Source organism: Panulirus ornatus, chromosome 42, assembly GCF_036320965.1.
Source record: "Panulirus ornatus isolate Po-2019 chromosome 42, ASM3632096v1, whole genome shotgun sequence".
Lineage (NCBI taxonomy): Eukaryota > Metazoa > Arthropoda > Malacostraca > Decapoda > Palinuridae > Panulirus > Panulirus ornatus.
This window is the reverse complement of record NC_092265.1, coordinates 24,010,640-24,038,360: the sequence shown is the minus strand read 5'-3', so window position 1 is coordinate 24,038,360 and position 27,721 is coordinate 24,010,640. Positions and strand designations below refer to the sequence as shown.

General features: G+C 43.8%; 2 protein-coding genes across 2 annotated transcripts in view; one reads left to right on the top strand and one right to left on the bottom strand.

Moving 5' to 3' along the window:
• The window catches only part of LOC139761979 (organic cation transporter protein-like), a 34,314-nt gene extending 14,423 nt beyond the window's left edge, over positions 1-19,891 (top strand). The window contains exons 3-13 of the mRNA XM_071686737.1: positions 3,887-3,980; positions 6,128-6,317; positions 7,269-7,369; positions 7,789-7,943; positions 8,753-8,921; positions 10,201-10,348; positions 12,606-12,671; positions 13,536-13,729; positions 15,286-15,365; positions 17,972-18,156; positions 18,371-19,891. Of these exons, the coding sequence (XP_071542838.1) occupies positions 3,887-3,980; positions 6,128-6,317; positions 7,269-7,369; positions 7,789-7,943; positions 8,753-8,921; positions 10,201-10,348; positions 12,606-12,671; positions 13,536-13,729; positions 15,286-15,365; positions 17,972-18,156; positions 18,371-18,511 (1,523 nt within the window). The 3' untranslated portion in view covers positions 18,512-19,891. The remainder of the gene's footprint in view (positions 1-3,886; positions 3,981-6,127; positions 6,318-7,268; positions 7,370-7,788; positions 7,944-8,752; positions 8,922-10,200; positions 10,349-12,605; positions 12,672-13,535; positions 13,730-15,285; positions 15,366-17,971; positions 18,157-18,370) is intronic.
• An 866-nt stretch (positions 19,892-20,757) lies between these two features.
• On the bottom strand, positions 20,758-26,948 carry LOC139762054 (ionotropic receptor 93a-like). The gene is made up of 3 exons (XM_071686822.1): positions 26,726-26,948; positions 25,209-25,493; positions 20,758-21,521 (listed from the first exon to the last, which is right to left on the bottom strand). Exons 1-3 carry the CDS (start codon positions 26,932-26,934, stop codon positions 21,242-21,244), a joined length of 774 nt encoding a protein of 257 aa, XP_071542923.1. The 5' UTR covers positions 26,935-26,948; the 3' UTR covers positions 20,758-21,241.
• Positions 26,949-27,721: the final 773 nt, after the last annotated feature.

Below are 27,721 nucleotides of genomic sequence, written 5' to 3'. Positions count from 1 at the left end.
CTGCTGGGGGTTGAGACGTAGGTGTTTAGGAAGGAAAGCTCGGGTGCCCGGCTGACCAAGACCATTTTCTTTTTTGACGGGGTTGTTGAAGGGGAAGAAGAAGAGTGGAGACACGAGAAGGGATGGTTTGAAATGAAAGGGAAGATTGAGATGTGTGCAGGTGTATGGTGTAAGTTTTTTTTTTTTATATGCGTATGGGTGACTTTGTGGAAGTATGGATTTAATGTATAATTCCCAGCAGACCAGGGGTATGTATGTATTTATGTTGAATCTCTTGTTCTTCATGAAAGGAGAATCACTAAGCTAATCTGACCATTGTTCACTGGCTGCATCGATGGATATGACTGAGGCTTCCATCCCTCAGCGCTTTGAGGCTTCGAGAGGACCAAGGGTGTTCCGTATGTGCACTATTGTCGGAATCTGTAGATTGTATTGTCGTCGTCTTCAGTTCTGGCCGCCACACTACTGAGCTGCTTCTTTCAGGTGTGAACCGACTGGTTTAATCTATAGTCGTCCGTGCTGCTCCACGAAGTGTGTTTCGACGTGGCTGATATTTTGTCCACTTCTGGCAAATCGTAGAGCCTTATTTTTGTACCCTCTGTAACTTCAGCATGCCTAATTTGGGGCTTCGAGGGTAAACACACACACACACACTTCCTAAGTCTCATCACAAGTAAAGATGTGGTCATGGCTGTGTCCAACCTCAGAATAACTCTCTTCGTCGCTCTGATTTTTCACCCACTGTGGGGGGCGCTCGGTCGCCCATTTTGTTTACATCCCGCAAGATTCTTGCTCGCAGAGCCAAGCTCAAAACACAACCCAGAGCGGCCGCCGGGCTAAATGTGTCGCATCGCGTATAGGCGCCTAGTGCACATGTGGCGTGCGCACGAGGCATGCACACGAGAGAGAGAGAAGAGTAGGATGACTGAGAGGAGCTGAAAGAAGTAATCAGCTACCGCGAATCGTTGAAATTTTCGACGCTTCTTCTTATCATTATTGTTATTTTTATTATTATTATTATTATTATTATTATTATTATTATTATCATCATCATTATTATTATTATTATCATTAGTAGTAGTAGAATTGCATGAAAATCATGATTCATGATAAATGAAACGATTGTATACGTTAATTTCATAAAGATATCATGTTGATATAGCTTGGGTTACAGTGTTCAATCGTTGATATATCCGGCTTAAGTAAATGATATATCTGGGATGTAATAATGAAAATAAGTGTGTTTATCTGGATTAAACGAAGATATTGATGCATCAAAATCAAACAAATACTTAAGGTTTACTAAAGAAGTATTGATATACCTTGGGTCCGGTACACAGTCATTGATTGTAGATAAAATACACTTATTTACAGCTAAGAAATGAACGCGCAATTTCATAGAACACATATACACTTCAACAGCTAAGACTCGAACCCAGGACCTCTTTCCAGGTAGGTACGATCATAGTCGAGCGGTTTGCGTTTCCGACTACCCCGCAAAAGGTCTTGGGTTCGAGTCCTGGCTGTGGAAGGTATTATGTGATTTTATATATATATATATATATATATATATATATATATATATATATATATATATATATATATATATATATATATATGAATGTATGTATGTATATCATAGTGACCGACATGGCACTGACAGAATATGCTCATTTCAAGTAAAACGAAAACCGATAAAAAGGAAAATAGTTAAGTGTTTACAGCTCTAACATTTAAAGGTAGGAAGTTTATAAAAAGAAGAGAAGACGAAGGAAGGAAGAGAATTTCATAACTTCGAGGGGTGAAAGAGGTACCATAACGGTTAATCCTCGTGTGATTGGTCTCCACATTAAAACTATGGGAAGCAGTGGTCACACGTTAGACACGTGTCCACTCCTTGGTGGCAGGGACACGAGAGCTGTGGCCAAAAATGACACTTGTAGAATAGGGAAAGGGCAGCGACTTCACGGCTGCCATGGAGGGATGGCTGGAGAGAGATGATGCTTGGAGAACTAATAAGACGGAAAGACTTTGATTCCACTGACTGATAAAGAGGTGGAAGAAGAGGCATTCCAAATCTATGAGTGATAATCCATACCCGGGCGAATAAGACTCATGTATATGTGAAGTAATTGCTCTCAAGAGAAAAATAAAAAAAATCGGGCATTTATACAACACCTCCAGCTGCTAGAAAGCAGATTTGTAATGTTGATTCTATAGATTTTCCAAAGTAAAGGATATGACAGTGTTCAGCATGCGTTGAATTACGGTGTTTTGAAAGTGAACGGAAGAAAAATGATGACATTCTGAAAGAAAGAGGTAGAAGTTATGTTTCGGTACCATCAAATGTTAACTAGGTTTTTGTTTACCTATTCCGAGATATTGCACAGGTCTGAATTGATTAAGAGACGAGATATGTTCGGTACGAGAAAGAGAACGAGTGGTAGAGTGAGTAGAGGAGTAGACATGGGTTAAGCAGAGAGGAGTCATCATCATAAAAGTTATGCTGAAGAGAGAAGGTCCCTTTTGAAGAGGAGAAAGAGAGAAGGTCCCTAATCAAGGGGAGAAGGAAAGTCGGTGAAAGTGTAGCACCCTGAGAGACGCCACTGTTGATAGAATTAGAGAGGAAAGTCATTCCACCAGTCTACCGACTAAAGAAGAATCTATACATCAGGGGACAAAGGAGAGCTGTAAAGCCAATGGAAGGAAGTGTGGGAAGGAAAAAATTATGTCACACCTTGTCAAATATTTTGGAGACGTCGAAAAATGCGACAAAAATTTCACTTACATTCTTGGGAGAGGAGGAGCAGAGGTGAGTTACAGAGGAGAGATGATGGGTAGACCTTGCTCAGTGAGACACAAACTGGTGATCAGAAAGAAGGGAATAGAATTCTGAATGTTTGAGAAAGTGAGAGTTAATGAATCCTCGACTCTGGAAATAACTGAAATGAAACCAATGCAACAATAACTGGAAGCGTTGGAGAGGTCTCCTTTCGTAGGGACGAGGGCTACGCCAAGGCAGGCCTCCTAGACAATGACGATATTGGTGTATCATCTCTGGGACACACACACACACACACACACACACACACACACACACACACACACACACACACACACACACACACACACACACACACCAGTCTAAGCCAGGTAACCACTTACCATCCAACTAGACGCTGTATGAATACCATCCTCTTCTATACCAGTACAATCACCTCATAAAGAACCTAACGTAACGACTTATTAGAACATTGATCTATGATTATCCAATGTAGCCTTGTTGTGCAATCTGGATCTCCACAGTTCTTCACACTCAGATGACCTCATGTTGGACCTGACCTCCTCATTTGTGGCGTCTTTCACCTTCACGCTGCTCAGAGGAACATAATGCCTCCTTACCCTACATCTAAATGAAGCAGTTCTGAGACACGCCACCAACCACGCAGTATTCCTATAAAGTGTTGCTGTATTATTGTTATAAAGTGTTGCTGTATTATTGTTATAAAGTGTTGCAGTATTATCATAAAGTATTGCTTTGTTATTGTTATAAAGTATTGTAATATTCTTATAAAGTGTTGCTGTATTATTGTTATAAAGTATTGCTGTATCATCATTATAGTGTTGCAGTATTCTCATAAAGTGTTGCTGTATTATTATTGTAAAGTATTGTATTATTATTATAAAGTGTTGCAGTGTTAATTTAAAGTGTTGCTGTATTATTATTATAAAGTATTGTATCATTATCATAAAGTGTTGCAGAATTCTTATGGAGTGTTGCTGTATTACTTTTTTAAAGCATTGTATTATTATTATAAAGTGTTGCCGTATTATTATCATTGTAAAGTGTTGCAGTATAATTATAAAGTGTTGGCTTGTGTTACAGCCTTCGTGGCAGTCACACCCGAACACTGGTGCAGTGTTCCTGGCCTGCAGGGTCTCAATACGACTTACGACCTTCGCAACATCTCCATTCCTTGGTGGGTACTACAGACACACACACACACACACACACACACACACACACACACACACACACACACACGCACACCTGAACACTGGCATGCCTCCACCATAGGCGCTCCACACGTGTACACCTGTGTACACCTGCACGTCAACACCTGCACACACACACCACTGCCCTACGCCAGCACATGGACCGCTGCTTTACACACCCGTACACCTGCATAATGACATAATCAAGGGCTGTGTATATGTCATTCTGTTATGCAAAGGACCTGACTACAAGCTCGTCCTACTAATGTACGTTCATGGTAATTCCACCTGTTGGTCTTACTCAACAGTAAAGTAATTCACCAGTTTGATCTTGCTTAACAGTAAAGTAATTCACCAGTTTGGTCTTACTTAACAGTAAAGTAATTCACCAGTTTGGTCTTACTTAACAGTAAAGTAATTCACCAATCAGTTTGGTCTTAAGGGTAAAGTAGTTAATCATATAAAGACACACATAGCCAGCCATGTGTTGACATGGCTCATCTTCGCAGGTGTGTCACATGGGTATCAAATTATTGTCACATTTCTTCATGAAAAGCGCATTTGTGGTCATTAACGACTGACTCATTATGCAATTAGTGATGGGGGGGTAACATGCTCCATGTTGTCTAAAGGTAATTGATGGGGTAACCTGCCATACTGTTGCTTCTCTGGGAGTAACTGAGGGGGTAACCCCACATTCTGTTGCTGCTTGCTTTTGGGGGTAATCAAAGTGGTAATACCTTGTTAGTGAGGTAATGTACCATGTTGCTTACCTTGGGGTAACTCTGTTGTTTGTTTTATTACGGCAATTACTGTGGTAGAACAAAGTGAACAAGAGGGTTTACAGTTGGCAATAGTTGTCTTTAGCTCATAAACAACAACAGAACTCCCACAGCTAAATGTTATATCACCAGAGACAGGAGAACTCCCACAGCTAAATGTTATATCACCAGAGACAGGAGAACTCCCACAGCTAAATGTTATATCACCAGAGACAGGAGAACTCCCACAGCTAAATGTTATATCACCAGAGACAGGAGAACTCCCACAGCTAAATGTTATATCACCAGAGGCAGAAGAACTCCCACAGCTTTTCTTGAAACATAGCACAACAGAGGAGCCATAGGATTATAGGGCCGATTTTACCTGGTCATTAGGATCCCACAGCTAACATGATAATTTTTAGCATAGCTAACCGCTGAAGTCTGACAGCTAACAGGAAATTAAAGCTAGTCTCACAAGCAGACCCCCAGCAGGGTGCGTTCCAAAGTGGAGCTACGATACACAGAACACCAGAACTCCACTAAACTAAGCCTTTGTGTTTTTTCTAACATCATCATTAACATTTCAAGCTTAAGTTAAGCTTACCAAAAACGTCGCAGCTTGAAATAAAGCTCAGAACACCACCAGAAACAACAAAAAACTTATATAATGAACCTCATTTCCACACTTACCTCCCTGAGGTGATCAACCCCGTGGGGGAAACCTGACCCTAACAACCCCCCCAACCCCCAGTTAACCCCTCCTGACCTCTCCTGAGGTAATTGACCTCAGTATGAAACCTGAATTTGAATAACCTCGCTATGACACACCTGATCCCCCAAAGATGATGAACCTCACCACGACTCCTAACCCACCCAGACCTAACCTCACAGCGACCTGACCCCCTGACCCCCCCCCCCCCCCCCCAGAGACAGATGACTGGCCACTGTGTGAAACCTAACCCCCCTCCCTCCCTCCCCCCCAGGGATGATTGACCTCCATCAAACCTGACCCACAGAATTAAATAAAGTTCACCAAGGTAAAGGCTTGGTCCTGAGAGCTCGCTATGAATGACAGTGTATCTATGACAACAACAACAACAACAACAGCAACAACAATTAAAGCTAAGCTCACCACAGGGTTAGGTCATCCCCTCCCCCTTCACACCCACCCCCACAGTACCACAGCTAATTCACCAACAAGCAGCAGATCTGAATCGTGTCTCAAGCGGTGGTTCATAACGCATTAGAGCCTGAAGAGAGAGAGAGAGAGAGAGAGAGAGAGAGAGAGAGAGAGAGAGAGAGAGAGAGAGAGAGAGAGAGAGAGAGAGAGAGAGAGAGACGACGGACCCTCTTCTCTGTCCCTGCAGGGAGGACGATGGGGTCGGCCATGGGAAGTACTCCTCCTGCAGGTACTACGACAGAGACTGGGCCGCCCTGGTGGCCAGCGGCGCCCTGGACGGGGACACCTTACCGGACCTCCCTAACAACGTCTCCACCAAGGCCTGCCACCACTGGGTCTACGACCACTCCATCTACCAGACCACTGCAGTTGAGGAGGTATGGGACATACTGTTTCAGTGGAACACATCTTTTTTTTGGAGGGAGGGTGTGTGTGTGGTAGGTTGTGGGTCTCTCTCTCTCTCTCTCTCTCTCTCTCTCTCTCTCTCTCTCTCTCTCTCTCTCTCTCTCTCTCTCTCTCTCTCTCTCTCTCTCGCTGGAACCTAGCGAGTGCACTTTCCTGGAGCACCTGCGGTGATCATACCCTCCCGACCTGCACTAGTAACTCACTCACCCTGGGAGATGAGGACCTCCCACCCCACCACTTGCAGCCCACGACTGTGTGTGTCCCTGGGAGGTGGGAGGCCCTAGCATCACCTAGTGTCCTTGGGAGATGGGAGGCCCTAGCATCACCTAGTGTCCTTGGGAGATGGGAGGCCCTAGCAGCACCTAGTGTCCTTGGGAGATGGCAGACCCTAGCAGCACCTAGTGTCCTTGGGAGATGGGAGGCCCTAGCATCACCTAGTGTCCTTGGGAGATGGCAGACCCTAGCAGCACCTAGTGTCCTTGGGAGATGGAAGGCCCTAGCAGCACCCAGTGTCACTGGGACATGGGAGACCCTAGCAGCACCCAGTGTCATTGGGAGATGGGAGGCCCTAGCAGCACCCAGTGTCACTGGGACATGGGAGACCCTAGCAGCACCTAGTGTCCTTGGGAGATGGGAGGCCCTAGCAGCACCCAGTGTCACTGGGACATGGGAGACCCTAGCAGCACCTAGTGTCCTTGGGAGATGGGAGGCCCTAGCAGCACCCAGTGTCACTGGGACATGGGAGACCCTAGCAGCACCCAGTGTCATTGGGAGATGGGAGGCCCTAGCATCACTTAACCACTGGAGTAACTATTGTCTCTATACAGTGTGGGTGGAACCACCTTATATTTATACAGTGGTGTGTGTGTGTGTGTGTGTGTGTGTGTGTTCTGTGGGCATGACCTCCTCTATCTCTTGCACAGTGGGACCTGGTGTGCCAAGATAAACATCTGGCTTCCCTGATGCAGTCGACCTACATGGCTGGCATGGTGTTCGGGTCTCTCGTCAGCGAATTCTCGGACAAGTAAGTTCTTGCAAGGAGGAAAACAGAAGAAAATCATCAACTAATTGATCCTTACTGTGACGTTGTTCTTCTTGATAGCAGCAATCACTGTGATAATGATAGGCCAGATTCATCGTAATAATGATGATGTTAATGTATGTAAGAATCATTATGTTGATGATGATAATGATGTGTAGAATCATTGTGATGATGATGATAATGATGTGTAGAATCATTGTGATGATGATGATAATGATGTGTAGAATCATTGTGATGATGATGATAATGATGTGTAGAATCATTGTGATGATGATAATGATGTGTTAGAATCATTGTGATGATGATAATGATAATGATGATAATGCTTGTATCCCATTATTTCTCATTGACCTCTGGCACTTCATCATCATGACCTTGACCTGTGACCTGCTGTACTACAGGGTTGGTCGTCGGACGCAAGCGTTGTTTTCACTGCTGGTCTTAATGGCGACATCACTAGCCTCTGCTTTCGCCGCTCACTACACGTTGTTCACCATCCTCCTGTTCTTCATGGCTACCTCCAATATGTCGTGTTTGCTCCCCGTCTTCATCATATGTGAGTCACCCCACCAGAGTGGGGTCAATTCTACGCCCACTGGGTCTATAATAATGTGGTTATTCTTTGCAGCACACTAAACAGTGTTGCCCCGTCTCTTAACCTGGTATATATATATGCACACACACACACACACACACACACACACACACACAGTAACTTTCACCAGTGTTTCCCTGTCAGGTACGACCATGGACCCGTAACACTCTGTATGCCACCACCTCAAGCATCCCCTGGCACTCCCCCAACACAAGCCTGGCTCCTCAAAGCACACACACACACACACACACACACACACACACACACACACACACACACACACACACACACACACACACCTCCCCTTATAACCCCCTCGGTTCACATAGTTTACCACACGCCTGGCTTCCCGCATCTCTCCATCCAAGCTACCCGGCTGGCTGACACTCACACCACTCCATGTGTAGCGGTCACAGACACACACACCCCTGGCATCCCCTGATACACCCTAGCATCCCCTGATACACCCCCGGCACCCCCTGATACACCCTTGGCATCCCCTGATACACCCTGGCATCCCCTGATACACCCTGGCATCCCCTGATACACCCTGGCATCCCCTGATACATCCCTGGCATCCCCGGATACACCCCTGGCACCCCCTGATACACCCTGGCATCCCCTGATACACCCCTGGTACCCCCTGATACACCCTTGGCATCCCCTGATACACCCCTGGCACCCCCTGATACACCCTGGCATCCCCTGATACACCCCTGGCTCTTCCTAACACACCAACACCCCTGACCCGTTCCTCATCCCCTGTACAGTGACGGAGTCGGTGGGGACCACCGGAAGGACCATCATGTGCATGATGTACCATGGTGGTTTCAGCGTTGGAGTTATGAGTCTGGCGGGCATCGCTTACTTAGTGCGTCAGTGGCGTTTTCTTCAGCTGTGTGTCTTCGCACCAGTTACTGTCCTCTTGATCTACTACTGGTGAGTTATGTCTATCATTTTCTTTTTTTTTTCACCGTTTCTCACGTTTGCTGGGTATCGCCGGGAACAGACGAAAATATGACCGTCATTCGTTTACATGTGCTCTCGAGCTTTCATGTGTACTGTACATAACACCAAGGCCCTCTATCCGCAGCCAAGCCCCACTCACCTTTTCATGGTTTCACCCTACTGCTTTCTAATGAAAGCACGTCGCCCCCTTTATACCACATCTCTCTAATTCTCTCCATCCCTCACACACCTTACACCCTCCTGGATGTTCAAACCTTCGAAGCATCTTTCACTCCATCCCTCCTCATCCTCCTCGATTTTTCCCGTTTGTCTTGTTCCCTCCACTTCTGACACGTACAGTCTCGTTATAATCTTCCTCTTTCATCCTTTCCAAACTATTACAGTACACTCGCTTCAGCCCTCGTACATATTCCTCTTACGACACCATTACAATAATTACATATTCACTTCAGTCATTCCCTTATTATCTATCTGTCATTTACGATGATTTTCATATATATATATATATATATATATATATATATATATATATATATATATATATATATATATATATTATCCTGGGGATAGGGGAGAAAGAATACTTCCCACGTATTCCCTGCGTGTCGTAGAAGGCGACTAAAAGGGGAGGGAGCGGGGGGCTGGAAATCCTCCCCTCTCAATTTTTTTTGATTTTCCAAAAGAAGGAACAGAGAAGGGGGCCAGGTGAGGATATTCCCTCAGTGGCCCAGTCCTCTGTTCTTAACGCTACCTCGCTAACGCGGGAAATGGCGAATAGTTTGAATATATATATATATATATATATATATATATATATATATATATATATATATATATATATATATATATATATATATGTTGGAAAGGATCACAATTTTGCGCGTGATCAAGTATACTCCTATGAGTCCACGGGGAAAATGAAACACGATAAGTTCCCAAGTGCACTTTCGTGTAATAATCACATCATCAGGGGAGACACAAGAGAGAAATATAAGTCAGTTGATATACAACGAAGAGACGTAGCTCTTTCTGTGTGTGTGTGTGTGTGTGTGTGTGTGTGTGTGTGTGTGTGTGCGTGTGTGTGTTTTAATTGTACAGTCTAGGTAAAGAACTCACTCTAGAGGAGTCCGCATTTCCCTGCCACTAGAGGTAGCACAACCTCGAGCTGCAGGAGCGTTTAGACAGAAGTCCTTGATAACATCTGGACTCTTTCTCAAACAGAGGTCCTCATCCTACTGTCGTGTTCCAGGGTCCTGCCGGAGTCTCCTCGCTGGCTCCTGATGCAGGGGCGTCACCAGGAGGGGCTTAAGATTCTCAGCGAGGCGGCCAAGGTCAACGGAGGCTCACTTCCTCAGCAGCAGGAGCTGGACTCTCTCCTGGTCACGATAAACAAGGAGGTGAGAGAGAGAGAGAGAGAGAGAGAGAGAGAGAGAGAGAGAGAGAGAGAGAGAGAGAATGTTCTCTTAGGTTGACAGTCCTCCTGGAAATCTGCTTCCAGGGGCGTCACACTAGGGCCCATGTTAGATCTTCTTCTGTTTCTCACTTCTCGTCGTCATTTTTCTTTTTCTATCGATGAAGCTCAATGAAATCAAATGCGTTGTTTTCAAAATTCGTCAGCCTGTCAGTGAGATTCATTGAATTCCCTTCCCGGATGGTTGTTTCGGTCCACCATCATTCATATTCTTTTCAACAAGATTGTAAATCCCTGCCTGTTATGCAGGAGGGATCATCCCTTATGGCAAAGTAATAAAGTAACAAAATTATGTTACCTTACCCGCTTGCAATATAATCCCTTATGACCTATCAGGTCGATTTACCCCTGAGAATTCAGTCTTTTGCCTCCTTTTCATAACTCAATTTCTTCATTATATGAACAAAGTCCTGATTATAATTACCTCGTCAATATGAATAATATAATCCTTGAGTACAATACAATAAATGAATTTCTTTTGAGAAGAGTCGCAAAATTCCTTTGATTACATTTCACTACACATGGTAGATGTTCATGCCGGGTCCACATCACCAGTACCTTGCGAAAGATAACTTGGATCGTCCACAATTAATGGTTAACCTATTGTGCTTGTCACCTCTTTTGATAGCTGAAACGCATTTGGATGAAGAGGAGGTTAAGTTGGACGAGCTATGAGCCTATTGATTGTCAGGGTCATTAAGACCGCCAGTGACAGTCAAGCTACCACGTCCCCACAAGGCATCATCACCAGCCATCTTCTCCAGGTGTTAAGGGTAATGATTCTAAGGCCACACATACGCTCTCCCGTGGCCTTGTGAGGAGGAAAGTATCGTCTTCAGAGATAAGGATAAATAGCGATGGGTAAATAGGATGAGGTAAGGCAGGTAATTACAAATAGTTATTTTCTTTTTCTGTAGAAATGTGCGAGAGTAGCCTGCTGGACATGACGTGCATGCAGCGAGCATCCTTTGGATAAGATCAAACACCCTACAAGCATTTACGACGCCATAGATTTAGCGGATTTTGTTTTTATTTGCATGCGCCAAATCGTCTGCTTGTGTGAAATAAGATTTTACAAGCACATAGGACTGTGAGCCCTTGGCACCCTTCAGACTGTGGTACTGTCTTGAAAAGCACCTGAAGAGCGTCATGTTTTAGTAAGGTTTTTGCATGTACAAAGTGCGCCTCAGATGTCATTTGTGAGGCTTTGCAAGCACTGGCTACGCTTTCGATATGAGCGAGTATTTTACAAGCAACTGGCGTGCTTTTTATGTGAGCAAGGATCTTAAAAGTATCTATCATGCTTTAGTAGTAAGCGAAGGAGTTACATACACACCAAACATGGTCTACTGTGAGCCAGGCCTCTCGTATGTCTTCTTCAACGTCACCCAGCGCAATCGTTCTACTTCGCTACAACAAAGGTTTATAGCTCTACCTTTTCATCCATTTGCAAAGAGGAGAAAATGTAGTTCCCATTGCAGGTCAGGACCTGAGTACCTGTAGATTATCGATATGATCTGTGCAGGTTTCTATATTGACATTCCATAAAGCTGTTTGCTCCCCCAGTCTACTCATGTGTCAGTAAGTCTCTCGTTTATTCCATCCTTGGTTGGTTGGCTGGTTGTTTGGGCTTCAGAAGTATCGACTGCCACGGTCATTAAAACCATCAACATCAAGATATAACCACCAAATGAATAACCCTGAACACCTGCCTTAGACGTAGATAATGCTAAGCCCACATTTTGCTCTGATTGTGTATCTGGTTCTTGTGTCGCGTATGTAAATATCTATAGCATTTGTTCTATCATTCTGTTGTTTTTCTGTAGACAAATCAGAAGCACAACAAAGAAGAAATTAGGAATGATGCATCTTAATGGTAGTAGGGTAAAAGGTGTAACATGACTGTGAATGATAGATTTAATCCTCTGTATAGCTAGTCATAATAACACAATAAGGCATTTAATCCTCAGTATAGCTAGTCATAATAACACAATAAGGCATTTAATCCTCAGTATAGCTAGTCATAATAACACAATAAGGCATTTAATCCTCAGTATAGCTAGTCATAATAACACAATAAGGCATTTAATCCTCAGTATAGCTAGTCATGATAACACAATAAGGCATTTAATCCTCAGTATAGCTAGTCATAATTACACATTAAAGCATTTATATTCCCGCAGAGAAAACAGTCTGGGCCGGGGAAGACAACCTTCCTTCAACACATCAACCAGTTCATCAAATCATTCGTGAGTAGAACATAGTGATTTACTCGTAACGACCCACCACTGTAAACAAGAACAGCCTATCACATCCCACCATAATGAACACGAACCATTACTCAGGTACATTCCTACAGAGACATGACATAAATACAGACTCTTTCTTGAGTCCCACCAGAACCATACACTCCCATTATATCAACAACCATAAGCCAGTCTCTCTTCCATAGTGGTCCATCATATCCTGCTTCTAATTGCCACTATAGCCCAGTACAAACCCTACTTGCTCATTTCATCTTATCAAAACCGTTCTGTTTCCCATACCAGTCCATCAAATATTCTTCCCTCTCTTCCGTCCCATGTCGTATCACCATTATTCTAGCATCTCCCTCCCCGCATAAACCTATTATCACGACCCAATCTCTCCATCCTCTCAACCAAAGCCCTCAGCCAAACACACCAGCCTTCCCACATCCACCTCCCTACACAGGAATCACCAGGCCCCACCAGCCTAGCATGGGACTCCTCTTTTATGACAGCCAGTTTGTTGTTTAATATTATAAGGGATTTTAAAAGCTACACAGTTATAGGTACTGTGTAGTCGCTTCTTCTGTGGCACGGCACAACTCACGCCATACGAGATCCCCCTCCTATCTAGGTATAAAGACACCATTAAACTATAGCACTATTGCCTATGCCTAACTTCCTCCCGAGCCATAGTGGCTGTTGATAGCGCCATGAACATCCCCCTTGACTGTGGATTTAGAGGGAAAGCTTTTTGGAGTTGAAGAACTTGGGAGGGATTGATTGGAGGGTTCTTAAGAGTGAGGAAGAAAAATGCCAGGAAAAGCTCTCTTGATGCCTGGCCCCCCGTCTCTCCCTCTGCCACAGAGCACACTGCTGCGGACCCGCAACATGCGTCGTCGGTGCCTCATCATGTACTTCGCGTGGTTCAACATCAGCATGATGTATTACGGCCTCGTCTACAGCAGCGAGAACATCAACGCCTCGGTGTACGTCTTAGTCCTCCTCTCCGGGGCTGTTGAAATACCCTCCTTCCTCATAGTCATCTGGACCATGAAGAAGTGAGTTAATCTCTCTCTCTCTCTCTCTCTCACTCAGGCAGTGTTAAGGCCGGGCCACCTCGCATGGACCCTGGGTCTTATGGTCTGTGTGTCTATGCATAATCAAATTTTCTAAGATGCTAAAAATTCCATATATTCCCGACCATTTGGACACTGTGAAACGCTTTATACACACGCATGACTGACTAAATTTCTGTGATGTATCTAAATTCCCAAATATTATCTGTGACTTTTTTTTTTTTGATCTCTGCTGAAGAGACAAGTTTGCATGCATCGCAGGTCATCTTGGCAGGTATGGAGATCTCCAGTTATGTAATTAAAGTTTAAGAAATATATAAATCTACATGGCCTATATGTGCTGATGGTTCAGGATATAAAACTATATACTTAAATACTTTCCTAGTTTCTCGAGCGACAGTCTGATCGCCTGAGATTACATTATGATTTGATAAGCAACACAAGTGAGGTGTTCGTGTATGTACGTGTACTTTCTTCATCTTTAGAATGGATTTCAGCAGCTGGAAAGAATGCTACAGCCACTCCACTCTTAACTGTAAGGTTGATGCTGTGGCAAGTCAAAGTACGTTTCAGTAATTTCGTTGTCAAGTTAGCCAAGCGTCCTTCATAAAGCTAACATGTGTGGATGTATCACTTTTCATCCCCATTAACAAATATTTTCCTCAAAAATATTGTAGTTGTTTCATTTACGTGACTTCACTGGAATACATTAATAGTAGTATTTGTATAAGACTTTTCACTTTAAAAACACCATTTTCATTTTTCAAACAAGTCACAATTTTTTGACTATCAACATTCTATATTCGCGTTTCTGTACGTCTACCATTATAACATGTTATTGTCATCAATCTGTTCTTTTAAATCATATTAATATCACTTTGATAGATTTCATAACCTTTTTAATATAAACATTCGAACACCACTTGGGGGTCTCCATTCAGTTATAGTATTAGCCTATGCATCATCACCAGTGTACAGTCGTCAAAAAAAGTATCGACCACCTTGGCACTCGTACCAATATGACATTGAACGAAATCGTAGGAAATATTGGAGTGGTCATCAGCGTGTGTTGGTACGCCTGCGCCACTGTGCCATAACCCCGGCTTCTAAAACTGATGTAACTATTGGTACTCCTGCTGTGTTAAATGCCCACATGTAACACTGTCGTTTATCTATGTAGATTACATATTGTGTAAGGATATGTGTGTGAACATACTCCACTCTCATCTCCTTATGGTGCTCAGTGTGAGCAGTTGCTTTCTTGCTGGAGTACGAGCGTGCACATGATGTGCATGGTGTCAACTCCTGATGGTTTGGGATGAGCACGGTAGTTGCCATGATGGCAGATCCCCCGAGAAATGGGTAGTTTGCGATAGTAGCGGCTATGGCGTCCTCCTCCTCCTCCTCCTGTGCAGTCGTAACACGAAGACCTCCTACCTGAGCCAGGTCCTTAGTGGCACTAGTTAAAAATCTCTCTCTGCTGCGCGCGCATATCATCTTCGCCGTATTAACATGTATAATGTCACTTCCCCACACAGGATGGGTCGCAGACTGAACTTCAGTCTCTTGTGCACCGGGAGCGGCATTGCTTGTCTCCTGATCATGGCTGTTCCTAAAGGTAAGATCACAACTTTGAGGAAATCGTCCCGGCTAGGCTATGTAGCGTTAGGTTGTAGCCACTGTCGTTGTTGTCCGACTCTGGCCATTGTAAAGTGTAACAACGGGTCGTAATTGTTGTAGAGTTGACTATAATAGTCTTTTGTTTACATAACAAATGTAGTTCAATTTGTAGTTATCGGATATTAACTATTGTAGATAAAGTAGTTGTTGTAGTTAAGAGTGTGGCTATCTCAAATTATGGTTTAGTTAATGTAAGTGAGGTCAGGATGAAGGTCTAAGATCTGATTGTATTTAATGGTTCAATTGTAGTTATTATCTTTTTCTATAATTATATCTGTTCCAGGTCACGGTACATATGTTTGAGGTCAGACTACAGTACATAAAGGTCAACTGAAGTTGTTATCGGCCCTCCGTAAATAGTAATTCCAACAATATTATATGGTTACAAGGCATGGGTTATAGATAGGGTTGTGCGGAGGAGGGTGGATGTGTTGGAAATGAAATGTTTGAGGACAGCATGTGGTGTGAGGTCGAGTAAGTAATGAAAGGGTAAGAGAGATGTGTGGTAATAGAAAAAGTATGGTTGAGAGAGCAGAAGAGGGTGTGTTGAAATGGTTTGGACATATGGAGAGAGTGAGTGAGGAAAGGTTGACAAAGAGGATATTTGTATCAGAGGTGGAGGGAACAAGAAGTTGGAGACCAAATTAGAGGTGGAAGGATAGAGTGAAAGAGATTTTGAGCGATCGAAGTCTGAACGTGCAGGAGGGTGACAGGCGTGCACGGAATAAAGTGAATTAGAACGATATGGTATGCTGGGGTCGACGTGCTGTCAGTGGACAGAATCAGGGTATGTGAAACGTCTAGGGTAAACTATGGAAAGGTCTGTGGGGCTTGGATGTGGATAGCGATGCTGTTTCCTGTGGGGCAGGATGGCGCCCGGAATGGATGAAGGCGAGCAAGTATGAGTATGTACATGCGTATATATGTATGTATGTGTATATGTATTTATATGAACATGTATGTGCGTGCATGGATATGTATGTGTGCATGTGAGTAGAGGGGTCTTTCTCCGTCTGTTTCCCGGCGCTACCTCGCTGACGCGGGAAACTGTGATCAAATATGATATATATACATACATACATATATATATATATATATATATATATATATATATATATATATATATATATATATATATATATTATTTTTTTTTTATTTTGCTTTGTCGCTGTCTCCAGCGTTTGCGAGTTAGCGCAAGGAAACAGACGAAAGAAATGGCCCAACCCACCCCCATACACAATGTATATACATACACGTCCACACACGCAAATATACATACCTATACATCTCAATGTACACATATATATATATACACACACAGACACATACATATATACCCATGCACACAATTCACAGTCTGCTTTTATTCATTCCCATCGCCACCTCGCCACACATGGAATACCATCCCCCTCCCCCCTCATGTGTGCGAGGTAGCACTAGGAAAAGACAACAAAGGCCCCATTCGTTCACACTCAGTCTTTAGCTGTCATGCAATAATGCCCGAAACCACAGCTCCCCTTCCACATCCAGGCCCCACACAACTTTCCATGGTTTACTCCAGACGCTTCACATGCCCTGATTCAATCCACTGACAGCATGTCAACCCCGGTATACCACATCGATCCAATTCACTCTATTCCTTGCCCTCCTTTCACCCTCCTGCATGTTCAGGCCCCGATCACACAAAATCTTTTTCACTCCATCTTTCCACCTCCAATTTGGTCTCCCACTTCTCCTCGTTCCCTCCACCTCCGACACATATATCCTCTTGGTCAATCTTTCCTCACTCATTCTCTTCATGTGCCCAAACCATTTCAAAACACCCTCTTCTGCTCTCTCAACCACGCTCTTTTTATTTCCACACATCTCTCTTACCCTTACATTACTTACTCGATCAAACCACCTCACACCACACATTGTCCTCAAACATCTCATTTCCAGCACATCCACCCTCCTGCGCACAACTCTATCCATAGCCCACGCCTCGCAGCCATACAACATTGTTGGAACCACTATTCCTTCAAACATACCCATTTTTGCTTTCCGAGATAATGTTCTCGACTTCCACACATTCTTCAAGGCTCCCAGGATTTTCGCCCCCTCCCCGACCCTATGATTCACTTCCATGGTTCCATCCGCTGCCAGATCCACTCCCAGATATCTAAAACACTTTACTTCCTCCAGTTTTTCTCCATTCAAACTTACCTCCCAATTGACTTGACCCTCAACCCTACTGTACCTAATAACCTTGCTCTTATTCACATTTACTCTTAACTTTCTTCTTTCACGCACTTTTCCAAACTCAGTCACCAGCTTCTGCAGTTTCTCACATGAATCAGCCACCAGCGCTGTATCATCAGCGAACAACAACTGACTCACTTCCCAAGCTCTCTCATCCACAACAGTCTTCATACTTGCCCCTCTTTCCAAAACTCTTGCATTCACCTCCCTAACAACCCCATCCATAAACAAATTAAACAACCATATATATATATATATATCCTGTGTGTGTAAGTAAATCTTAAGGAGATGGTTTTTGTTCAGATTTGGTATGGATGAACATGACTCTGGCCACAGTGGGCAAGTTCTTCAACTCGTCCGCCTTCGGTGTGGCCTACTTCTACTGGGCCGAGCTGGTGCCAACGGGCGTAAGGAATATGGCCATGGGCACCGCCTCTATCTGCGGCAAGATTGGCACTGTGTTAACCCCCTTCATCGTCGATTTCCTGGTGAGTTGTTGCAACACTGTCCAGTTTTTTGAAGAAAAGGTCCACTACCCTATTGTGTGCGTGATTAAGAGGGCAACTAAAAATTTGTGTGCCTGATCTAAGGGAACTTCGGAGGGAGTTAGTCTTTAGGAGGGTATGTTAACGGCATGTAGTATCGTAAAGTCTAGTGAGGGCGTTCCCACCAGTTAACCATCTCGTGTGTTTCCCCCCGCAGGGAGAGATCCATTACTCCGTTCCTTCGACGGTCTTCGGCCTCCTCTCCATCACCGTTGGTCTGCTCGACCTCCTACTGCCGGAGACGGGCGAGAGCAGACTGCCCGAGACCATAGAGGAGGTGGAGGCTATGCCCCGGTAGAGGAAGCACCAGCTGCTGGTGAGTCATGGAATCTGGAGAACCTGGAATGAATTTCGTCGGAGATTTGTCCTCAGGAAAATCCGATGTATTTGAAGGAGAAGTTCGGGAAGAATTGGAAAGATGAAACAAAACAAGAAGGGAATAATGAATTGATGAGACAAACATGGCAAGAGGCAAGATTGAAATACGAATGTGTATTATGAGGAGACTACTTACAGCAATGGAAGATAAGAGATAAGATGATAATTCGAAGGCTATTAGTTTTACTTGTAATACTAAAGATTAAATCGATGAGAAAAATCATGGGATATTAATGCACGAAACTGGGTGATAATTTCATATTTTATAGTTGATACCCAATCATGTAAAAGATTCATTCAATACAAATATATCTCATTCCATTTGTACGTGTCTGTATCTACTTTGCATGCATAGAATTATATTGTACGACATGGAAGATGTCATAATATCCTTCGCTTGGAATGGATGAATGAACACGATACCGAATTACTTTAGTCAGTAAATATTTATCACAGACCTAAATAGATACGAAAGCGTAAACTCGCATGAAGATAAGAAATGAATCAGTAGATTGAGCGTTATTCTGAACAGAGGGGTAATGATGGATACAAAACAGAGATGTTTCTTCTGAGATGGAATGACCAGTGAGATACCGTATGGCTGAGTGTTTAAGCCGATGTTATTTGTCAACGATGGTGACCACTTGATGACAAAGGGTTTGAGAGCCTGCGGTCCAGGTTTTGGACCAAAGCCGTCTGAACAGAAGCGCTCTGAACAACCGTCAGCTAAACAGCTCTTACCTGTACAAAAGTCGACTGAATAGCAAGTGATTAGACACTGCCACCTTGGCTAGAGCAAGCAACTGGACAACAACACTCTGAAGCTTTAGCTGAAAGACGGTAAACTGGAGAATACATCCGGACTTCCTACCGTACAGTAACCAAACGAAGGTTCAGCGAGAAAACTGCAGAATGAACGTTCCAGTTCTCGTTGAACAGATATACTTAGGACATTGCTTATGATACTGTATTTCGTATGTGGCTGTGAATGGCGCAACCGTACGTTTGAATACGTAGATTAACTTCTGCTATGGTGGTGGCATGAGTATAATACATTTAGAGGTAAGTAAATCTGTTTTTATTTTGTTTTAATTTGATTGTATATTTTTCTTTGGTTAGTAGAATATAGGATGTTGTAGGTTTATCAGAAAAACAAAGGAATGCGAAAACGAAAAGTTAGTGAGTGCTTTCGAGGCTGTTTGTGACAGAGATCAGAAATAGATGAAAAGCTATATTTGTAAAACTTTTTTAGAACTACGTAGGAGCAAATAAAGTAGTTCTACACTTGTAGATAGATATATATCTTGTGTTTTCTTGTACGTATACCTATAGTATTGCTTTCAGCTACTCTCTCAAGCAAATCATCCAATTTGTTAACAACCCTGTTGAAGACAAGCGCCTGTCCATGCTTGTGCATGCATTACTACGTAGGAAAGCAGACACATCATGCCTTAGAAAGAATGACGAAGCACTTGATCATTTTGAGTGCTTGCATCAAATCATTCTTCCATCCTCGGGGGTCAAAACTTGGTAAGAAAACGTCATTTGCATTCAACCTCACCGAATTAGGGAATGATATAGTAGAATCTGGTGATTTAGCGTCGTGATCCACAGATCAGTTGAGAAAGGGAATCTGTAAGTCTCAAACGAGACGATGGAGGGTCTGAAACAGGCTTCGTTTCTTGTGATGACGAACCTGAAAGTCATTGAAGATCCTAAAGGAAAATTAACAACAATTTCTAAGGTTAGGAAGAACTATAAGTGATTTGGATTAACTCACAGACAATTATCGAGCCACTTGCCTCTCATAATTTGACGTCAGAGGCTATAATCATAGACAATGGTCCTCCATGAGGTCAGGCCTTGAATGGGATTCGAGGAAAATGGAAAATAAAGTTATTAACATAATTTAGAAAAGGAAGAAAGAAAAGACAGGTATATGTGATATACTGTCTTGGAGAGTGTAAGATGGCTCCGGCCATCACTACAACACTACCTTCATGGGACGAATAATGTCTACAAACCCTACAGCAATCCCAACCCTGACATCCACCTTAATCCTGATGCTTTTCAGTCATTTGATGAAACTTTACGTGTTTGATTATTTCTATCAAGAAAATAATAGTTATAAGGAAACAAAAGGAAATTTTCTATGATGTGTTTACTTACACTGGATAAGATACAGGTTTACAGTGATATGATTTAAAGTGGAGTTTCCTGGATTTGTACATATAGATAGTCATGATAATTGCATCCATAACTATGTCGTATAAGTACAAGGATAAAAAACTCTCTCTCTCCCCGCAACACAAAATGGAATTATGGAAAGTAATCACGCGTATGACAAAGAAATGGTAGAATTACGGTAGGTTGTAGAGGTTATTGAGGTGTATGGATGGGTTACATTTGGAAAGCATAGACGAGGGAACACAGTCGTGTGGACATACTACATTTCAGTAAACAATATATTGACGAAAGACAAGCGAGGAAGAAGTGTATCGGACATTATTACATTCTTGATATTATATAATTATTTTGCTTGGAAAGGATCATCATAAAAGCCTGGAGTCATTATGAAGCACAAAATACGTGATGGGATTTTTCTCGGCATAGATGACCAACCCCTAGCGATCATACCATAAGCTTGACTTTACTGAAAATCATATGATTTGACTAGGCTGTGACCGCCCGCCTCCCTGGCCCTCAGACGATGATGCAGAAATTCTAAAATAAAACCTACAATCGCTAGGGCGATGCCGAAGCCCATGATGATGAAGGTCCCCTGGGAGTCTGAGACTGAGAGAGGTCTGAGGGAGAGGAGGTTGTCCTCCAGTAGGCGTGGGGTGAGGCCGTGGTCGCGCCTGAAGCTGGCTAGGATGGTGCGGTGCCAGTGATTCACCAGGCCAGACTCCACCATCCTCAACAGGTACCTGCGCCAGGGAATGAATCTATCACAAAGTAGTAAATACTGAGGAAGGGAAAGTATATTTTTAGCATACTAGGTTTCTTCATTACCAAATTTGGCCTTCACATTTACCAGAACACCAAATCACAAATTTCCATTACCAAACTGATTCTTCGTTACTAAACTTTTACCCATTTGCTAATGAAAATTACCAGCTGGCAACTCTTGTTTTTATTGATGTATAGTCAAAGATTGTTTACCTAAAGTGAGATGTCTTAACGTTTCGTAAATAATTGATAAGACGCGTAACATGGTAACTTTGGGCCTTCGACGTCTCATTTAGGATAACGCGAATGTACTGCAGTGACACTTCCTGACTGTTAGCTTCCCTGTCTCAGCCTCGCCTCGTCCGCCTGCTCCTTGCCATTCCAGTCTGAACGCCAGAAGGCGAAGGTTGTTTTCATTTGGCTCGGTGTAATATTATCGGAGATAATTGCCAAATTTTGTTCTTTTAGCCCCGATTGCAATGGATACACGTGTCAGAAGTGTCAGTGATTTAAGATTACTTGTTTGTTGTATAGTTATTTGGGGTGAGAATTGTTTGTCCTCCTCGAGTATAGTGCGATGCAGTGTGATTCAAAGTGGTTCGCTTCGGCTTCGATAGACTCGGAGTGCTTCGTTCCTCTCTGCTACGCCCAATTCACAGGAGTGTTGGACTTTTGTGGACATATCGAGTCATTGAACCGACTCATTTTCGAAGCACGAGTGGTTCATTTTGAGGTAACTCTCGCTGCTTCTGTGGTCCTGCCACCCTGAGGCTCGGCCAGTACCACAACAACCACGGAACGACCCAATGGTACGTTGCTCTCTGAATTTTTTTGTACTCTTTTTGTTGTTTTTGTTAACAAAACCGTCATTATTACAAGATATTCAGGATTTAGATTTGTGAAAATAGTCAAACTAAGCCTTGTAATCGTCCATTTCCATTTTAAATCTCATTGTGTATGTAGAGGTATTTATCATCAAAATCAAATTAGATGGACGACTTTTGATTCCACTTATGGTAAGATATTACTTGGTAGATATTCTTCTCCCATCCATGAGCCTGAATATCATTAATGCTAACGATATTTGGTGTCGGATGAACATTTATTCCCTGGGATATTTGGTGTTAGTGGGAGTGTGGTAAACTGTGAGGCCTCTACTGAGAAAAGATATTTTATGTGATGCATAACATACAGAAGTAATGATCCCAGTAATATTCCTGAATATTTTTCGTTATATTTATATTTATTTTTTTTGCTTTGTCGCTGTCTCCCGCGTTAGCGAGGTAGCGAAAGGAAACAGACGAAAGAATGGCCCAACCCACCCACATACACATGTATATACATACACGTCCACACACGCAAATATACATACCTATACATCTCAATGTATACATATATATATATATATATATATATATATATATATATATATATATATATATATATATATACACACAAACATATGCATATATACACATGTACATAATTCATACTGTCTGCCTTTATTTATTCCCATCGCCACCTCGCCACACATGGAATAACAACCCCCTCCCATCTCATGTGTGCGAGGTAGCGCTAGGAAAAGACAACAAAGGCCCCATTCGTTCACACTCAGTCTCTAGCTTTCATGTAATAATGCACCGAAACCACAGCTCCCTTTCCACATCCAGGCCCCACAGAACTTTCCATGGTTTACCCCAGACGCTTCACATATCCTGGTTCAATCCATTGACAGCACGTCGACCCCGGTATACCACATCGTTCCATTCACTCTATTCCTTGCATGCCTTTCACCCTCCTGCATGTTCAGGCCCCGATCACTCAAAATCTTTTTCACTCCATCTTTCCACCTCCAATTTCGTCTCCCACTTCTCCTCGTTCCCTCCAGCTCTGACACATATATCCTCTTTGTCAATCTTTCCTCACTCATTCTCTCCATGTGACCATACCATTTCAAAACACCCTCTTCTGCTCTCTCAACCACACTCTTTTTATTTCCACTCATCTCTCTTGCCCTTACATTACTTACTCGATCAAACCACCTCACACCACATAATGTCTTCAAACATCTCATTTCCAGCACATCCACCCTCCTGCGCACAACTCTATCCATAGCCCATGCCTCGCAACCATACAACATTGCTGGAACCACTATTCATTCAAACATACCCATTTTTGCTTTCCGAGATAATGTTTTCGACTTCCACACATTTTTCAACGCTCCCAGAACTTTCGCCCCCTCCCCCACCCTATGATTCACTTCCGCTTCCATGGTTCCATCCGCTGCCAGATCCACTCCCAGATATCTAAAACACTTTACTTCCTCCAGTTTTTCTCCATTCAAACTTACCTCCCAATTGACTTGACCCTCAACCCTACTGTACCTAATAACCTTGCTCTTATTCACATTTACTCTTAACTTTCTTCTTTCACACACTTTACCAAACTCAGTCACCAGCTTCTGCAGTTTCTCACATGAATCAGCCACCAGCGTTGTATCATCAGCGAACAACAACTGACTCACTTCCCAAGCTCTCTCATTCAAACAACAGACTGCATACTTGCCCCTCTTTCCAAAACTCTTGCATTCACCTCCCTAAGAACCCCATCCATAAACAAATTAAACAACCATGGAGACATCACACACCCCTGCCGCAAACCTACATTCACTGAGAACCAATCACTTTCTTTTCTTCCTACACGTACACATGCCTTACATCCTCGATAAAAACTTTTCACTGCTTCTAACAACTTGCCTCCCACACCATATGTTCTTAATACCTTCCACAGAGCATCTCTTTCAACTCTATCATATACCTTCTTCAGATCCGTAAATGCTACATACAAATCCATTTGCTTTTCTAAGTATTTCTTACATACATTCTTCAAAGCAAACACCTGATCCACACATCCTCTACCACTTCTGAAACCACACTGCTCTTCCCCAATCTGATGCTCTGTACATGCCTTCACCCTCTCAATCAATACCTTCCCATATAATTTCCCAGGAATACTCAAGAAACTTATACCTCTGTAATTTGAGCATTCACTCTTATCCCCTTTGCCTTTGTACAATGGCACTATGCAAGCATTCCGCCAATCCTCAGGCACCTCAACATGAAACATACATACATTAAATAACCTTACCAACCAGTAGAAGGTCTTATTAAGCGGCATTATATTTATCATTAATTACAGTAATGTATATTTGTTGCTTATATTGCTTTTTAACATACACTGTAATTTTTTCGTGTACAAATGATATGTATATGGGTGTGTGTGTGTGTGTGTGTGTGGCATTTCTATGGGGCTTTGCAGCATCGACGCTGCAGTCCACGCTGCAGCAGAGTAAGGTGGGTTCCTTTAGGTGGAAAAGGTTGGTACCACATCGATGCTGTACCGTTCATTATCCGCTCGCTGGCGATGATATACAGCATGGCTGAGGGTGACGACTCGTTCATATGGTGTATGAAAATAATTTGTGTTTATCTTGCTATTTTCGGCAACATAGCCTCATACTGACGTTTACTGTGTCGTGTAAATCTGGCAGTTTACACTGATTTTCAAAATTTGTTCTTACGTTGGTTATTAGTTTATCTGACTTCATGAGCAACTTAAACGAGTGATGAGTGCGCACGAAATGGCTTCTTTTGTTGTGGACTAACTTGTTGAACATGGGCGTCCAGGGCGTGCCCTTGCGGAAGGCCCAGCCGTTGTAATTAGGGAACATCATCTCCTCCACGACGTAAGCGTCAGCCATACGCCATCTGATGAGAGCGGCCTGGGTGTAGTGCCTCCCCTCCACGAAGGCGTGTCCGGCCTCCATCTCGACCCTGATGGCGTCGTAAGACTCGACAAGATGGAGTTTCTGGCCAAGGGCCCGGTAGACGGGGTCCACCGACGTCGTCAGGTAGCCCGGGAGGAAGGCGCCGTAGTCCAGCAGGAACAGCCTGGAAGGTCACCAAAGAAGTGCCGTGCAAAGCTCATGGCAACTCGAGGATGGAGGCGAGCGAATGAGGCATTTTCTTAGTCTGTTCATGGCGCGGGAAACACCGAATATATATATATATATATATATATATATATATATATATATATATATATATATATATATATGTATATATATACGCACACACCATTCTTGTTTGCCGTCTCCCGCGTAGCTAGTTGGCGCCAGGAACAGACGTAGACCGGCCGAGTTCGCTCATATCCACTCTCTAGCCGTCATGTATAGTGAACCCCATATCCATAGCCAAGCCCCAGAGACCTTTCCAATGTTTCTCCTGACCGCTTCATATGTCCTAGTTCAGCCTACTGACAATACGTCTTCCCCTGTATAACACATCGCTCTATTTCGCTCTTTCCCACGCAAACCTCAAACCTTTCCGCATCTCCCAGGCACTTAGAGCATCTTTCTTTCCATCCCTCCATCGTCTGTTTCAAAGCCGTACGCCACCGTTGGGACTACTGTACCATCAAACATACTCGTCTTTGCCCTTACAGACAGTGACCAATCCTTCCACGCACTCCTCAGTGCCCCCAGAACCATCCCGCCACTCGCTAACCTTTCGCACACTCCTGCATCCCGACCTGTGCGTATCACACACTTCGCTTGTACATGTAACCGCTGCTTCCCTATCTATCTTTCGCTCCTCACCCACTCCACTCCACCCCGATCTCTCGTGGTATCTCGACACACAAGCCTCTTTTCCAAGCTCGCTCACTTTCACCATCCTCTTCCCCACGCATGTCATTTCACCTTTTTTCTAAATCCATCACAACCACTCACACTGCCCACCATGAAGGGAATCAAACATCCCATCAGCTGCAGTGTATTCAAAGCCCATAGTCTCTCCTTTGCACGCCTGTCAATTAGTACATAACCCAGTAATGCTCTTTAACCCCCAAACCCACTCACTCATACATGAATGCACTTTATTTTTTCCTAAACGAATGTTCCCAATCACCAGTTCGGTTTCAGTGCAGAACTCTACAAGCTGTGCCCCCACTTACAACTCTGACCTCCCACATCAACCACTCTTGCATTCAAGAATCTAACATAGAGTATTTGATCCTTTGCAACAACATTACTGAGGCACACTCTCTCAGCTCCTTCTATACCTCTCCTCTCTTCCTCACTCCTGTCATTCTACGTAGATCGTTATTTTCAACCTCAACTGACTTGCTATTAGCCTGGGCGAGGTCGTGCAGCGTAGCAATCTTGGGGGCCTGCCTGGGCACGGTGAGGAAGGCAGTGATGCTCCCCGTGTAGGATGTGGAGAGGACCACCGCAGCCAGCCACCAGGCCACGAGCAGGAGGCGACATCCCCAGGATCCCTGCGGCAGCTGCGGCATCGGCTGCCGCACCGCACCGCTGGTTATCCACAGCATCGTCGACACCACGTTGGCTCCTGGGAGGGTATGGATCACACTTGTGGTGACGTGGGCATCGTACCAGTGTTGTCTTGGTGTACCCCTGCTAGTGTGAGGGGCAGCTGCAATACCTGATGTGTGACGCTAGTGTGAGGGGCAGCAGCTATACCTGATGTGTGATGCTAGTGTGAGGGGCAGCTGCAATACCTGATGTGTGATGCTAGTGTGAGGGGCAGCTGCTATACCTGATGTGTGACGCTAGTGTGAGGGGCAGCTGCAATACCTGATGTGTGACGCTAGTGTGAGGGGCAGCTGCAATACCTGATGTGTGACGCTAGTGTGAGGGGCAGCAGCTATACCTGATGTGTGATGCTAGTGTGAGGGGCAGCAGCTATACCTGATGTGTGAAGCTAGTGTGAGGGGCAGCTGCTATACCTGATGTGTGAAGCTAGTGTGAGGGGCAGTTGCAATACCTGATGTGTGATGCTAGTGTGAGGGGCAGCTGCAATACCTGATGTGTGAAGCTAGTGTGAGGGGTAGCTGCTATACCTGATGTGTGATGCTAGTGTGAGGGGCAGCTGCTATACCTGATGTGTGATGCTAGTGTGTCGTTGTGCTAGTGGTAGTGTGCAGTAGTGGAGCCCTCTTACTGGACCAGTATTAATTTGGAAGCGACTATACCACTTGTGTGAAGGAACTAGTAGCTAGTGTGAGTTTCTACTACCACTGGTGGTGTAAATATCTCTATAACCAGTGGTGGTGTGGAGTTACTAACATCAGTAGTGGTGTGTGGCTTAACATTCCA

Excerpts from the sequence above, each read along its gene's own strand:
- LOC139762054 (XM_071686822.1), bottom strand. The coding sequence starts at position 26,934 with ATGCTGTGGATAACCAGCGGTGCGGTGCGGCAGCCGATGCCGCAGCTG. Across the intron at positions 25,494-26,725 it reads CTCGCCCAGGCTAATAGCAA|GCTGTTCCTGCTGGACTACG; the intron begins GTCAGTTGAGGT and ends GTGACCTTCCAG. Across the intron at positions 21,522-25,208 it reads TGGACGCCCATGTTCAACAA|GTACCTGTTGAGGATGGTGG; the intron begins GTTAGTCCACAA and ends TCCCTGGCGCAG.